General features: G+C 36.2%; 2 protein-coding genes and 3 pseudogenes across 3 annotated transcripts; 3 read left to right on the top strand and 2 right to left on the bottom strand.

Annotated features, from left to right (window-relative positions):
* The first annotated feature begins 126 nt into the window (after positions 1-126).
* LOC120132682 lies at positions 127-4,487 on the top strand (annotated as a pseudogene).
* Positions 4,488-5,389: 902 nt separating this feature from the next.
* Positions 5,390-6,030, top strand: LOC120132681 (annotated as a pseudogene).
* Positions 6,031-8,728: 2,698 nt separating this feature from the next.
* Positions 8,729-9,172, top strand: LOC120132680 (AUGMIN subunit 1). The gene is given in 3 exon segments (XM_039149390.1): positions 8,729-8,782; positions 8,784-8,810; positions 9,065-9,172. Coding segments are annotated over 3 exon segments (189 nt in total).
* A 301-nt stretch (positions 9,173-9,473) lies between these two features.
* LOC120132526 (RNA polymerase II transcriptional coactivator KIWI-like) lies at positions 9,474-10,703 on the bottom strand. 2 transcript variants are annotated; one of them, XM_039149259.1, is made up of 4 exons: positions 10,457-10,691; positions 10,165-10,270; positions 9,837-9,859; positions 9,493-9,754 (listed from the first exon to the last, which is right to left on the bottom strand). In XM_039149259.1, the coding sequence occupies exons 1-4, from the start codon at positions 10,592-10,594 to the stop codon at positions 9,695-9,697; spliced, it is 327 nt and encodes a 108-aa protein (XP_039005190.1). In that variant the 5' UTR covers positions 10,595-10,691; the 3' UTR covers positions 9,493-9,694. The 2 variants fall into 2 exon arrangements, with proteins under 2 accessions (XP_039005191.1, XP_039005190.1); XM_039149260.1 differs by lacking the exon at positions 9,837-9,859 and having other exon boundaries at positions 9,474-9,754; positions 10,457-10,703.
* A 1,996-nt stretch (positions 10,704-12,699) lies between these two features.
* LOC120132727 lies at positions 12,700-14,137 on the bottom strand (annotated as a pseudogene).
* Between the last annotated feature and the right edge of the window lie 2,332 nt (positions 14,138-16,469).

Here is a 16,469-nt window from a genome sequence, read left to right as displayed (position 1 = left end):
TAAGTGTCAATTTTACGGGAATGATTGAATTTCTTAGATAAGCTGTATTTCAAGAAAATAGTTTAGTTCTCATAAAAATTGCAGGTGTTTTTAAGAACTGATTGGAAAAGGAAGGCAATAGTGAGCATGGCTTTAGGAAAATACAGTAGAGTAGATAACAGGAGTTCCTCGTCTGGGAGTTATTGTTCCACTGTCCCCATTGTGCTTTTCATGGGCTTATGTTTAGTTGGGATTTGGATGATAACTTCGTCCTGGGTTGTCCCGATTCAAAACGGGGATTATACGCCTGAAGAAAAGAAAAATCATGTCAAGGATCAGTTTGCGCTGGTAATCATGGACAATAACAGCGGCAACAAGCCACAATTTGAAGATAAGCTCGATGATCAAGGTAAGGATGCTCCGCAAAGGGATTCAAATGTGAGTCTAGCAAAAGATGATGGCAAAACCAACTTCAACGCAAAAGAAAACAATAAGAACACTGAAGAGACTAAGTTGGAGAAGTCTAAGAAGGATAATGAGCAATCCAATACTTTGTCTGAGAAATCTAAGAAGGATAATGAGCAATCCAATCCTGAAGGTGGAGTGAGAAACAATGACAGCGGTGAGAATCTGGGTGGACAAAGGTCTGAAAACAGCAATGAGAAACCTTTTTCAAATGAGAATGACAAGAATTCTAATTCTGATGATGCTGAAAAGAAACGCAATGAAAGCTCCTCTTGGACTAAAGGGAATAAGGTAGATAAAAATACTGACAAGGTGTTGCATAAAAGGTCTGATGGTCAGGTGAAAAAGAATAGCTCAGATGAAGTTTTTCCATCAGGTGCTCAGTCTCAAAGCTCTGATGGTCAAGTGCAAATGAAAAGCTCTCAAATGAAGTTTTTCCATCTGGTGCTCAGCTTGAGCTTATGAAGGAAACCAAGATTCAGAATGGATTGTTCTCTACTCAAGCTGCAGAATCGAAAAATAAAAAAAAATGCCCAGTCATCAAACTCGACATCAAAGGAATATAGTTGGAAGCTTTGTAATTCCACTTCCGGGCCTGATTTTATCCCATGCCTTGACAATTGTGAGGCTATCAGGAATCTCCGTAGTACCAAACATTATGAACATCGAGAGAGGCACTGTCCTGAAGTATCACCAACCTGCATTGTTCCTCTTCCTGAGGGATACAAATATCCAATTCGGTGGTCGAAAAGTAGGGACTAGGTACTTGAACCTAACATGTTCTGGTTTAACTTTTCAAATTGATTTTGTTCTTGATAAGATGAATTAACAAAAGCTTTCATCCTGCCGCAGGTTTGGTATGGGAATGTGGACAACTAGTAAAATATAAAGGGGATCAGAATTGGATGGAAATTTCCGGGAAGTACTTAACATTTCCTGGTGGTGGAACCCAGTTTAGGAGAGGTGCACTTCATTATATTGACTTCATACAAAAGATGAGTTCTCAAATTGAATGTATTGTCTTTGAACTTCTTTATTGTATCATATCATTGACTATTATGTCTCACCCGCCCATGTTGTGGTCTCTGCTTGTCGAACATTCATTTTTGTCTCTGTTTGTTGCCTATTATTACAGGGGTAATACTTATACAACACTAATAAAAGCTGCGGCATGAGTATCTTTTGATCTGAAGCTATAGCTGAAAATGAGATTTCAGCACCTTATTTAGGGGCACGATAGCTTTTGTTATCAGTTCCCTTCATTTCCCTTAAAGCTGACAGTGATTGTTTTGATAGTAATCTTAATTCCACGAATACAACATATCATCCACGTCAATCTTATTTTTTCCTATAATGCATTGGCTTAAAATTTGTGTTATAACCAAATTATCTATTGAATGAGTGCATTTTTCTAATAAGTTAATGTTTCTTGTAATTATAAGTTGTAGAAAAGCCTATGCTCAGTAAAAAAATTGCAATTAGTGTAATTTTACTTTAAAACCTTACGGAATGCTAACAAAGGTAAATATAATGAGTACTTTCAAGCAGATTTTTGTTCTTATAGATATCTTAAACCTACAATTTTACAGTCCATGAAAGAGGTCAGGAGTTTATTCTTAGACGTGAATTTCTTTCTTTTGTTGGGGCATTTCTTCTAACAAAAAGAAAGTGATAAGTTCAAATTTCATTTTTTATTGATCATGAAAGGGAGTAGGCATTGGCATATTAATCGCTTTTCTGGTTGACAGGAATACCTAAGGAGCGTGAAGAAGCTTATATTATCTGAATTCTGGACATTCGTCGATATATGTTTGACTGTGTGGCTATGTGCACATATGATATATCTGTTTCATTTCTTGCCAGGCAGTCTATATCTGCAATGTTGATTACATGCATCTTTCTACAAATATTTGATTTATTTTAATAAGAATGCTTGTTCGCCGCCCATTGCATTCCGATATTTTCCTCTCCTGAATTTTCTATCACCTTACCCTTGATGTTTGATTACTTCTGCAGTCTGTTCCGGATATAGCGTGGGGAAAACGCTCTCGTGTACTATTGGATGTTGGATGTGGGGTTGCCAGCTTTGGGGGTTATCTTTTTGAAAGAAATGTGCTGTCTATGTCCTTAGCACCAAAAGATGAACACGAAGCTCAATCTGCACTTGAAAGGGGAATTCCTGCTGTGTCTGCCGTGATGGGTACTAAGAGACTTCCCTACCCTAGCAGTGCATTTGATGTTGTTCACTGTGCACGATGTAGAGTGCCATGGCACATAGAAGGATTATTACAACCTCCATAAAATTTTAATTATGAGTTGTCTTCAAGTCGTAAACAACTAGATCAATGCATTTTATGAATCTGGCTGTGCTAGAATATTTGCCGGTCATAGCAATATGCATATGGTAAACTCCTCTTGAAGTTCAACCGTTTGCTGAGACCCGGTGGTTTCTTTGTGCGGTCTGCTAATCCTGTTTATCGGAGAAAAGGAAAAAATGTTGAAATCCGGTAAGGTATATAATTCCATTGTACTTTTTCTGGTCTTGTATGAGAGCTCTGATGTATCTCACTCCTGCTGAATTTATTTGTGGATTTTGTGCAGCTATGATTGAACAAACAAAATCTATGTGCTGGGAGTTTTAAACAAAACTAAAATGGAACCAGTAAATAGATGGCAATAGCAACATTTAGAAAGCCTAAATCTAATGACTGCTATGAGAAAAGGTCACAACAGGAGCCTCCGCTATATCCTGAGTCTGATGATCCAAACGCCACTTGGTAATACTTTTTTCCCCATTTTTAACTTGAATGTAAAACTATATATTCTGACTAAAACCATCTCTAACACCTCATTCTAAGATAACACCAGAAATATCCAAAGCAGTAAATAGTAAGCTAATTTGCATTTTTTGTGTAAGCTGTTGATTCAGATGCTCCCTTTGTAAATTAGGCAAAAGAACTATCTGATTGACTTGTAGAAACAGAACACGAATAACTTGTCGATAAGAATGTAGTTGCTCTTTTCATTATCGCTTTAGAACAAATATGAATCTCTTGCAATAAAGCTACCCAAACTACCACTTAATTTGATTCTTATCAACAGGAATGTGCCACTGCAAACATGCATGCACAAAGTGCCTGTAGATACATCAAAACGTGTGTCTAAGTGGCCTGAGAGATGGCCAGAAAGGTTGGAAAAACCACCTTATCGGTTCTCGAGTTCCCAAGTCAGAGTTTACGGCAAACCAGCACCAGACTGCTGACAGTGAGTACTGGAAAAACCGGGTCACCAGGTCATACATAAACTGTATGGGAATAGACTGGTTATATGTTCAAAATGTCATGGACATGAGAACTATTTATGGAGGGTAAGCAACAGATCGCCCCGTTATGCCTTTCGTTATGTTGTTGTTTCATCACCTTTTCCTGGATTCTGACTATGGGTTTGTTCTCAGATTTGCTGCAGCACTCAAAGATAAGAATTTTTGGGTAATGAATGTCGTCCCAATCAACTCGCCGGACACACTTCCGATAATATTTGAAAGGGGTCTGTTTGGTCTATATCATGATTGGTGTGAATCATTTAGTACCTATCCGAGATGGTACGGTCTTCTCCATGCCGACCATATTTTCTCAATGGTTAAAAAGAGGTTGGTATCATATCTGCCTTGGTGTGCAACCTATGTCCCCGTTTCCAGTATGAGCCATAATGTGCTATTGATCATCTGCTTCACCCTCTAACTGTGCTACGGTTTACGAGCACGTAGGTGCAATTTCAAGGCTTTGGTTGTCGAGGTCGATCGAATACTAAGGCTGGGAGGGAAGCTCATTGCTTGGGACAATGTCTAGACGACGAGCGAGCTGGAGGATATGTTCCGGTTCATGCACTGGGAAGTCAAGAAGAAATACTCCAAGGATAAGGAAGGCTTGCTTTGTGTCGAGAAATCCATGTGGCGACCTACAGAGATCGAGACGCTCACATATGCCATTGTAGCTTGTATCATGTTTAGTAGGCTTTTAGTATTTTTCTCTCTTTTTCATTAATGAAGCTTCGTTTCCAACGCTTCATGTAATTAATATCACACTAATTTTTTAATGGAAAATGATGTTACGGGTGAAACATTTACATAAACTAGAACAGACAACAATGTTAAGAAAATCAAGTGAAAATTAATTCAAACCATTATCTTTAGGGCAAACTAAATTATCAGTTTTGTTCCGTTTTAGTATTTAAACTTTTATTTTTTTTAAATCATACCTAACGTTTAGTTTTTGTTTCATTTTAGTACTCCGTCATTAAAAACGTTACGAGTTTAGTATCTAAATTATCAGTTTTAGTACTTAAACTTTTAGTTTTTATTTTTAAAAAAAAAATTAACGTTAAGTTTTTAACAGAGGTGCTAAAATGGAATAAAAACTAAACTCTAGGTTTGGTCTTGAAAAAAATAAAAATTTAGATACTAAAATAAATCAAAATTAACAGTTTAATTACTAAACGGATAATTAACCCTTAGTTAAATCACAATTCTAAAATCTGTTAATGTCCTCATTTTTAATCAACAAAAAGGTTAACAACAAAAGAGGACAACAAATTCAGAGACCAAATGGGCCAACAAAACCCAAATAAACAAGTTCAAAAGTTTTTAAAGAGTTCTAATTCTAAGGTATATATAAGATAATATTATTTCTTATTTTTTGGGTTCAAACGGTCGATCTCCCACTGAACTAAATTTCTTAAAATTGAATTAATAATAATTCACCAAATCAATTTTTTTAAATCCTTAACTGAATCGAATAAAGATTGATTAATTCAATTTTTGTTGTTAATAGATTTAACTAATAGACTCTTGTCAAAGTTAATTTAATCGAGTCGATAATAATGGTTAATTTAATTTAATTATATCCGAATCGAATTCTGATCGTGAGAGATTTTTTATCCTAAAAAAATGGATGACGAGATTAGTCACGAAAACGCGACACATGAAACTAATAAACTTGGAAGCCCGCGTGTAGCACGTAATGATAATACCATCGACACCAATAATAATAATCACAACAGCAACAACAACAACAATAAAGATCAAGACCGCTTCCTTCCTACAGCGAACGGGAGTAGGATTCTGAAGAAAGTGATTCCGAGCAACGGGAAGATCTCCAATGACGCAAAGGAAACGATCCAGGAATGCGTGTCGGAGTTCATCAGTTTCGTCACCGGGGAAGCCTCGGAAAAGTGCCGGAGGGAGAAGAGGAAGAAGATAAACGGAGATGACATCATATGGGCAATCACGACGTTGGGGTTCGAGGAATACGTCGGACCCCTGAAACTGTACCTAAGCAAATATAGACATCGAAGGGGAGAAGGTTGTGTCCCCGAAGCGACAAAAACAACAACTTGTCCGGCAACAACCATCGGAGTATGAACAAAATCTATGTTTCAACAACAACAATGTATATTCTACCGTCAAATGTTTTGTCTCATCACCCTTCATTTGTTCCATCGGACCAACCATTTCCCTTGCCTTTCTCTTCCGGTTCCTTTCAAAAGCAATTACAGTAGCAAGATTTTGATTCTGTTGGACATTGGTAAGAACAACTGGATGTCTTTAACAATCTCTTCTTCTTCTATTTTATCTTTGATGTTAATTAAGTTCATATATATATATATATATATATATTCACTTACACAATGTAAAATTCTTTAATTTTAGGATAGTTGAATGTGTGAAAACAGATGATTATAATCAAAAGTAGAAAATATGAAGATATTTACTGAAAATAAAAAATAACGAGTCAATCTTAGTCATATATTTTCACTCATTCAACAGTATTAGAGTATATGTTATTAATAATTTTCTGCTGTCAAACATAGGAGCAAGGGGACCCGACCCGCCACCTCCCGATGACATGGGACCCGACACAAACAAGGTTAAACCTTGTCTTTATTTCTGTTTCAAAATCCGGTCCGATATAAATTTAAATATAATTAAAAAATATATTTAACGATATGACAAAGTAAATAAAGAAATTAAACCTTAATCTAAAATTTAAACTAATGATAATGTTTAATTAAGCTTTTTTTTCTCATAAAAACTAGAAAAAAGTAACGTTAAAAGTTGAATCAAACGATAAATAATTTAATATCATTTAGTGTTAAAAGTTGAATCAAGATATGAATAATTTAATATATTTTAAGTAAAATTTGCGTATATCTCCTAAAATCTAATTCAATTTAATTTTAGATTTAATTAGAACTTAAATAGTTTCTTATCAATGTCACGGGTCGTGATACTTGGGTCCGGAATATTGGTGCAAGTGTCTGCGTGACACCAACAAGATAGGATCATAGATAGGGGATGTAGTGTGATCTTGAGTTAAATATAATAATAGCAACTTTAATCCCTCTCAATTATCAATAATTCAATTTTAATCCTTTGAAAATACACATTTCACTATATTGAATTTAATTTGGACCTTAAAAGCTCAAGTATAATTATCTACAATCCCGATGCCATTGATGAAGCCAAAGCCATTTCACTAAGCATTGGATATATCTTTAGCTTCACCATCATTTTTATCTACGTCAACAATCTCCGCATCATCTTCGCCATCGCCGTCCCCAGTAACTTTTGCGGAATTACGAGTGACGTACAAGCTACCTAATACCATCCTGAATCCCAACGCCCGCAACAATAACCCGACACATCACGGTTACGATCCAGAACATCCACGACATTGAAACGAAGATGATACCGAGAACGGGAAGCAAGTCCGAAGTTTGATATTCGGGTACGGTAACATAAGCCAAGAGGCAGCCACCCCCAGTGACGACGAAGCCGAACAAAATGCAAACTATGGTCCATATGCACGTCCGGCTAGCAGCTTGATCCAGTTCTGTCATTTGGGGAAATCTACAAAAGAATCTGTCTTATTCAGACAAATATGAGTGTCTTTGGCCATGATGACGACGATCCATGTTTTAGACTAATGGGATCACTAAATGACCCATTAGAGATGGGGAAATTTTTAGGATAAATTATTTAAATGAGACATTTTTCTTGATAAATTTGAGATAAACACAAAATAATATATGTTTAAAGATTGTTAATCATTCGACAATGAATGCTCATAACTTGATATATGCGGTTGTGTCGGCGCAAGTTCCGGCAAATGTTACTATTTTGTTGAATATTCGGGGCACCGAACTTAGTAGGTGGGTTGCTTTCGATTTACAATTTTTAAGACTTGCATCGTTCATGTTGATTTTCATGTATTATATTTGGAATTTAATGAGATTGGGAAAAACATGGAATTTAGCTTTCTTGTAGCGATGGGTGATATTTCTTTGAGAAAAACTGGGGTAGATGAGAAGAGAGCTAAAGTGCACAAAGAGTCCAAAACTCTTCTGGAGTATACTCGAAAAGCTACAAGAAATATGGACTTCCTTGGATGCCAATTGATGTGATAAAATACCCCTTTACAGCAAAGGGGGCAGCTTCTTATATATGGGCTTCCTTGGATGCAAGTGACTTCTTTTACTATTTAAGGACAACCTTGGTCTTGGAATTTGAATTGTTTATCCAGCTCAGTTGGTAGAGCGCAAGGCTCTTAACCTTGTGATCGTGGGATCGAGTCCCACGGTGGGCAATTCCTAATTGCCGGAGATCTTCCACGGAAGTTGCTCTCAACCTAGCGTTGGGGTAAGCCTACTACCCTACCTCCCCTTTATCCCATTACATATGGGAATAGGGTTAACTTACTTGGTCTTGGAATTTGATTCCAAAGAGGATGACATCTATTTTACCAAGTTGATGTGATAGAGGGCATAAATGGGTAAGAAATATGTGGCAGGGTTTAATTGAATGGAGAAAATACTTGAGGCGTGCTGATCCTTGATTTACCAAGAAAATGAATGTGTTTTATGGTGAAATAAAACAGCTGACTTTGGTTATATGATATGCGTTACGTATAAATATTCAGTTTGCCTTGGTAAATAATGAGCCAATTTGCTTGACTAAGTTCATAAATTCAAAGTGGCAGTTCGTTTGACCTTTTTCGAGAATGCAATGTTTTCTTTGGTTGATTTAAGAATTATGAAACAAGGATGTAGCTATTCTTGTTTTTTTCCCCTTATTGTTAATTTATTAAAGATTTTGGTGATCAAATTATCACCTATATGTTGCTCTCATGAATTCTTTCTGCATTTCATTTATGCTTAATCTTGTTTGACAGGCATTACTAAATCGCGTGGGCTACACACTGAAATTAATCATGGGGTGTTGGTGGAAATGGCTGAGCACAAGAAAGATTTGGAGAAGAAGACCAAACCCATCTTAGATACTTCTGAGGAGCTACCAGGACCTGCCTCCGGTAATATGTTATTATGATTGCCATTGGAGCATTACCATGCTTTGGTGTTCATGTTTTTTCTACACATAAAAAATTTCTACTCCACTATACTTGGCGTTTATTTCCTATATCGATCTCTTTGGTACCGGTGCGAGGGTCCTCTTGTCCAACTGACTTCATTAGCCATCATGCTTCTCTTTGGCCACCGGTGTTCTAATTATGCCCTCACTGATAGTGAGGGAAGGGCTCATTATTGCCATTTTCTTGTTATGCAGGATAAAGCTTTAGCTGCCTTAGCAATCGAGGACAAGAAAAGGATGTATGCTGCTGCCGAAAAATATATTGAAGATGTGTTGCAATCAGCCCTTGCTACGTCAGATTGATTGGCTTCGAATGTGCAGATCTTTTATTATTGGAGAACTTCTGAAAAGGTGAATTCTATCCGATTTAAGCACACACCCCCCCCCCAATTTGTGTACTGTGATGTTCTATATATGCAGACTAGATTTGTATGATACAACTATAATGTTGTTAGATAGTATTAGTTATGTACGCATGTTACAATGCTATTTGTCTTAGCTCGTTCAACTTTTGTTACTGTGGAACTTGATTCCTGTATTTTGAAGGCTACTTGTATTCAAGCCCAAATAACTTGGTGCTGCTAATGGTTCAAAAAATGAAAAAAGAAGCCAAAAGGTTCAACCTGAAATGATAAGACTTGTCTATTTCCTCTAAATCATCCAACATGAAAGATGCAGCACATATTTTAGCCTAACAGCTACACAACTAATTACACAAAAGGGTCGTCCGACTACTGAAAAGTGAAAACCATACGAGTTTAGCAACTTCAAAAACAAGCCAAGATCTACAAAAAGATGCCCATTATCTTCTACCATGTCTACTTCCTACGAGTTCTCAGCAAGTGCCTTGTCGATTGCTTCGGCATGATCACGCAGAATGTTCCACTGAACCGGAAGAAAAATAGATGAGTGAAGTGCCCCCATCATTATTTATTACAGAAAGCATAACTTTGTGACTGATTCATACCTGATCCAGACTTAGAGAAATACCTAGGAGAACAAGAAGATGTCAGTCCATGTATATTATAACGATGACATGGGGAAAAAAAGATGCTAACATGAATACAGTGTAGAACCAGAACGGAGAGAAGAAAGAGAGATGCCAAACTTTTCCGAGACAAATCTGACCCAAAAATCCATCAAACAAATGTTCTATTACAAAGAGATTCCAAACTCCGAGAAGTCTAATTACGTGAAAAAACAGTGGGAAATCAAACCCATAAATCAAAATAATATGGGGGGGGGGGAAACCATTCATTAATCTCAAGGGCGTGGCTTGATGCTTAAGTCCTTACCTTTTTTGCCAGGCATTTGTTTACCATCCTTGACATAAAATTCACGAATATCAACCCAGATTTTCCCATTCCAGTTCCTCACTGAAACTCTTCTGTTCTTGGATATCTGCAGCCATGAACCAAAAAAAATGATTTCCACATTTCATTAACTTTGTTCAATATAAAATTCAAAAAGAAAATTCCAAAGGCAAAAAACCCTAGAATCGCGATTTTTTTAGAAAAAAAGAGAGCCATGAAATAGAATACAATATATATAAATAGGGGGAAACAGCGAGAGCACGTGGAGAGTGACCTCGCAGACGACAATGTTGTCAGAATCGTCATTGTCGACGGCAGCAGAAGTGTTGGAGGCCTTCTTAGGGGGCGCGTGGCCCTCATTCTCGTCGGAAGCGTGGCCCTCTGCATTCTTTCTCTTCCCTCTGAACGACATGTTTTCTTTCCCTCAACCTCACGATCTCCGCAAATTCCAATCCTTCTTCCTTTTAAAAGGGCTCGTTTGTAATCTGATCTTAAACTTGCTGGAGAAGCTTCTCGTTTTCTTTCCCTCCAAAACATAAAAACAAAGGGTTGGGATCTTTACATGTAAATTTATAATTGAGTTATATTATTTGTTCTCAAAAATATAATCGATCGGTAGATTTTTTAAGATGTCTTTTTAATATGGCTTAATACTAAAACAAGTGTAAAACTATACATCAATTATTGGATAACCTAACGTTACAAATGTTATCATTTTAGGTGTCTAGACCGTCATCGGAGTTAATTCTCCATTAAGTGACACATTTCACAATCTGTTGATTTTAAAAATTTTATGAATAACAACCGTCCCTTTAACCGCTAGGACCTCTTTTCATGCAATTTTAACTTTTCAAAATAAAATAATTCAATTATAACCATACTCTTAATATAATAAGATACGATGCAATCTACTCAAGTTTTTACGTAATTATTCATAATCTTCAATGCCACTAAATAACAAGCAATTGCATTTTATCACATTCAAGCTCACAATTCCTTTAAACTAAAACTTAGTAAATAGAATTTTGAGATGGTTTTTATATCACAAAAATGTGATAAATAACTATTACTTACACACTTAATAGCAATTGAACGAGATTAGCACCTACAGGTACAGCTAATAATGGTAGTTTAACTGTAAGTGGAATCAGTACATGAAACGAGGCAAGTCAAACATGAAAATCACCTCAAAATTGAATTACTTGTGGCCGAGTGTAACAATTGACAAAAATGAGATCAAGTCCTCATATGTTCTTGTTGAAGTTTGGAGATACAATTGCTTACCTCGGGTTGCGAAGGACAAACGGGAAGATTAAGATCCGGAAGTTCACCGCATGTTGCCCCGTACTCCCTCGGCTCTACTTTGGTGGAAATTGCTTCTTTCATGTCGCCAGTCATTGGTTCTCTCAGAGGAGACTCGAGTTGTTTACGATATTTCCCCCCCCCCCCCAAGATAATTTTGGTGTGTTGCTACTGAGTTTGCATGGTTTCCTATATTGCTAGAGTGGATGGTTACACCCTATAGCGATCGGTATCCTTTGAATTTAGTAGAGATATAGAGGCACCATCATTTGAGATTCCTGCGTGCGATGAGTGTTCGGACTTCGTTCCGATGTTAGCAGGTTTCTTAATCGAAGATCTTACAGGAGAAGTCAACAGTTTATGTGATTTCCTGTCATGTTGACTCATATAGGCTAAGTTCTGCAAATGAACAAAAGATTCTTCTTCAAGCAACACGAGAGCACCTATATTGCAGAAAATAACACTGGTTGTTCGGATTCATGCTTCAAATATCAAGCCACCGGAATGCAAAATTTGACTTGAAATCAATCTCAAAACAGAACCAATACACAGGCAGAAAAAACCCACGTTATACAAACTTGAAAGCTTGATGAGTCTAATTTCTAGATCATCAATCATTCATATATTGGAGTTTCCTAGGAGTGACAGGTTTGGCCATGATGCACTGTTGAGAGCAGAAACTAGCATTTTAGGAGCCTTCTCCTTTCATGCCTACAGCGAGTTCAACTTGACTAATTTCAAATGTTTAATTTTGATTGACACCGATTCCTAAAGGGTTGTTGCATAGCTGACCATTATTTCTACAGTCATTGTATTGAAGATTCAGACTTCAGTACGAGTAAAATTCAAAGCCTTGTGCTTTTGAGAAGAAAATCACTATCTAACTTCTAACTCTTTGTCTCCGATATCTTAGTAACATATAGTATTCATTTGAGGTTTGAATTGGATTATCGATGGGATAGAATTAAAAGCGATATTATAGGGTAAACTATATTAATGGTCAGTAATGTGTAAGTAAGTTTTCGTTTTTCTTACTGAAATTTTAAAAGTAACAAATTGAACACTAACGTTATTGATCAGTGACAAATCGATCACTCACAATTAACCGCCGTTATTGCTTTCTGGTTTTCTACTGGTAATAGGGAACATCTTGTTTATCATCGGCCCCTAATTTGATTGCTAATAAGAAAATTCAGGAGCGTTACTAGTAAATTCAAGCGAGAAGCGTTGGTTTTATTTAAAATGATGGGATCTGTCTTCTCCAAATGGAATTTAAGAAAACAAAATTGAATTTTCTTTCTTTCAAATAGGCCAGGAATTCGTTCATAACTTGTGGCATTGTGTTTGGACGAACGATACAGTCTTCTGCTTGAGATCATGAAGGACCATCGTATTCTGCTGTTGGATGTTGCCAAAGATCGATATGTCGTTCGAGCTTCCCATCGCCAAGCAAACCAATCCCGACTCCGTGTCGAGATCATGTAATTTTCAGCCGGTAGATCCAGATCCGCGCCCTCGAAATGGAATACCAATTTCGGAACTTTTACTTCGGTAACGCCTGATGGCAATGTGAAGCAAAGGTCGAGTCCGGTCACGCCCGAACCGTCGATGGGAAGCTTCATTTTCTTGATGAATTCTTTCTTGACCTCGTGAAAAGCATTTTCTTCTAGATACGTAATGGTCGTGCCGGAATCGATTATTAGGCCTCCGGTACCGTCGGCTCGGAGTGCAAAACTTGATTTATCGATAGGCAAGCGAGTTTTTCCGACGGAAATACCATGAGTTGAAGGTAGTAAAATGATGGCTGCGAGGGATTATGTATCATTGGGGTGGTCTTGACCGCACCAAATGTGCGATTCACTCGTGCAATAGACCCCATCAAAAGTGTACTTTTCTTGGTGTCATCGAAGGGCACAAGGCAATAAGAAAACTTGGGTTCTTTCAATTGCGAGACTAGAGACAGTGCTCCACGTCCGAGTCCGACTAGACCCGCGCCTTGCAAAAACCCTTCGCCCTCGTTATCTTCTCCGCACCCAAATCCGATTTTCGGAACCAACACCTTGCCGAACGTTAATGTTTCGGTCGACATCACACCCTGCGACGAGGAATAATCACCGTATGAATATGTGTACTGGCACCCATTACCACATGTTGCTTGCGCTAGTGCTTTGCAAAGGTGGCTCTTGCACGGCAACTTGGCGTATGTCGAAGACTTTTTCGGGTCGAAGATCGGGGCAGATTGTTGATAACATTGAGAGCAAGGCTTGCATTGAATCCAAATCAAATCGCTACCGGTGTCCATGATCGCATAGTAACTCTTCGGTGGCGTCCCGATCGATAAGTACATCAGATACTCACCGTTCCCCGCAGCTATAGGCGCTTTAACTCCGACCGAACCACCCGCTGCTGCCAAAACCATATCATTCAACTTCTGGAGCCTATGTTGCCCGCGAATTATCCCACGTAGGATCCGCTCCCATTTGGTTAAATTCTTACCCGAGTCGATGTGCTTGAGCGTGACCCTAAACCCTAGTTCAGGCTCATGCCAACCCACGAAGACTCGCCTCGACGTCGAAACAGTCGGCGAAATATGTAGTGCAACTATGGTCAGTGCTAGAAATAATACACAACACGTAGGATACAGTGAAGCCATAGAAATCTAAATGGAGAAATTGGTGATTAGTGAATTTACAAAGGGCGCTTTATTAAGCTTATATAGGAGCTTTATAGTGGAATTGGTCTTATAAAAGCACAAAAACAATGGAGTTGATGTAGGGAAATAGAAAGACTAGGCCTAGGGGACAGGTTACAAGAGAGATATCCCAACCAGTCTTAATTCTTAATTTTTTTTTTGTTCATATTACGACAATACCTGAAAATTTTAAAATATATTATTTGTTTAAATAATAGGGTAAACCACATAAATGATGCTTTATTAAGTCCATCTACTATTAAAAGTTATAAAATAATTCTCCGACTATAGAATGTTGTTTTGTTGAGTCCATCGACTATTAAAAGATACACAATGGTCACCTGACTATTCATTATGTTTCAAACTCGTCATTTTCCTTTAAAAGTTGATGGTATTATGAGGTGAACGTTAACCTGTTGATTGTGATACGATAAAATCTAATACCAGAATCTCAAACGACTATTATATCTCACCCATCATGTTAACATCCAGGTTAGATAACCACTAATTTTTTAACAAAAAAAATGACGAGTTTAAAACATAATAAATAGTCTAGAGACTATTCTGTAACTTTTAATAGTCGAGAGACTTAACATAGTAACATTCTATAATCAAATGATCATTTCATAACTTTTAATAGTCGATAAATTTAATAAAACAATATTCTATAATTACGGGATCATTTATGTACTTTACCCTAAATAATAATACGATAAAATATCAAAGTATGATGTCATAAAAAATAAAAACTTAATTTACATGGGAAGCAACAACAGCATGACAGGGATTGCTAATCACGTAGGTGTTGCTTAAACTTAGTTTGAGGAATTTGGTTTAAATTCTGTTACTGCTGTATTATAAAATTCTAATTTTAGACCAATTTGACAAATATTAATGATTATAGTTAATTAATTATTTTGTTAAGCTTATATTTTTCCTCCATCTATTTTATTACTTTTATTATTCATAAATATAAAGAAAATGTATTTTTATTAAAAAATATGAAAATATAATAAATAAAATGGAACTACTTTCCAATTACCACTTAATAAGAAATATTTTCTAATTAATTTTATTTTAATTTATATTTTAAATTTATGTTAAACTTTACGTTTAAGAATCGCAATAATATTTAAAACCAACCTAAATTACACCGCTCTTCGATCCCGGCTTCTGTAAAAAAAACTATAATCTATTGATTTTGATATAATAGTATTTTAATTTATATAAAAATAAGTATTCAAATTAAAAATATATATATTTAATAATGTAGGGGTCAAACTAAAGAATGATAATCTAATATTCTCAATTTTTTTGTCTAATAACAATTTAGGTCATTGAAATTTAAATATTAAACAAATTAAATATTGTGTTCTGAATTTTAAGTTTAAATATCTAATAAGTCATTATATGTTTCTTAAAAAGTTTAATCTTTCGTCTCTATCAATTCTTAATCGTGGCTTCATCCCTAATATAATATTAGGTGATTTTAAAACACACCAAACGATTTCGATGGTTAAAGGATTATTATTATCTCTTGAAGTTTTGAATTCGAGTATGACGTACACAAGAAAACATGAGCACTCATTGTCAAATAATTGAATCTAGGATTTGACAAGTTTATTAATCTTGGTTTTCTCCTCGATTTTTTTTTTAAATACTATACGATTAGTGAAATTTTTTGGTTCATTAAACTGATAATGCCGATGTTCACGCTTTACTTTCGTAAAGTTCACTCTCCTTGATTTGCTTCATTGGTGCTACGGTTGACAAGGTTTGGTTTGTTGACTATTCAACTGTTTATTAGATTTATTGATCGATTAATTCGGATCGGGTACTACGAAGATAAAAGTGACTCCTCCTACCCAATTTGTTTCATTCGCAATCCTCAGAATTCGAACTTCTAACTTTGTTTAAAGTATCTAGTGTCATTTCAAGTCAGTAGGACGGAGCGAGCAAGGGTTATATAATATTTTTAAAATCTTGTTAGATAACATACTTAATTGATATTATTATTATTGCAACATTTACGAGGTTGCGAGTTTAATAATAGCAGTATGTTTATCTTTAGAGATTTCGAATTCGAACACCAGTAATTATAAGATATTTGAGTATTTATTGGGTGTTTAACAATAAAATTGAACTTAAGATATGTCAAGAAGGGTTATATAATACACCCAATCAATACTATTGTTATTGCAACATTCAGGGTTCGTTTGGTTCACGGAATGTAGATTACCGGTGGGAATGTAAGATTACTAGGAAATAGGATTACTGGGAATATTGTATTTTG

This window comes from Hibiscus syriacus, unplaced genomic scaffold (genome assembly GCF_006381635.1).
Source record: "Hibiscus syriacus cultivar Baekdansim isolate YM2019G1 unplaced genomic scaffold, ASM638163v2 tig00110569_pilon, whole genome shotgun sequence".
In the NCBI taxonomy this organism is placed as follows: domain Eukaryota; kingdom Viridiplantae; phylum Streptophyta; class Magnoliopsida; order Malvales; family Malvaceae; genus Hibiscus; species Hibiscus syriacus.
This window is presented reverse-complemented; position numbering and strand designations above follow the sequence as displayed.

Excerpts from the sequence above, each read along its gene's own strand:
- LOC120132526 (XM_039149259.1), bottom strand. The coding sequence starts at position 10,594 with ATGTCGTTCAGAGGGAAGAGAAAGAATGCAGAGGGCCACGCTTCCGAC. Across the intron at positions 10,271-10,456 it reads ACAACATTGTCGTCTGCGAG|ATATCCAAGAACAGAAGAGT; the intron begins GTCACTCTCCAC and ends TCATGGCTGCAG. Across the intron at positions 9,755-9,836 it reads TTTCTCTAAGTCTGGATCAG|TGGAACATTCTGCGTGATCA; the intron begins GTATGAATCAGT and ends CTTCCGGTTCAG.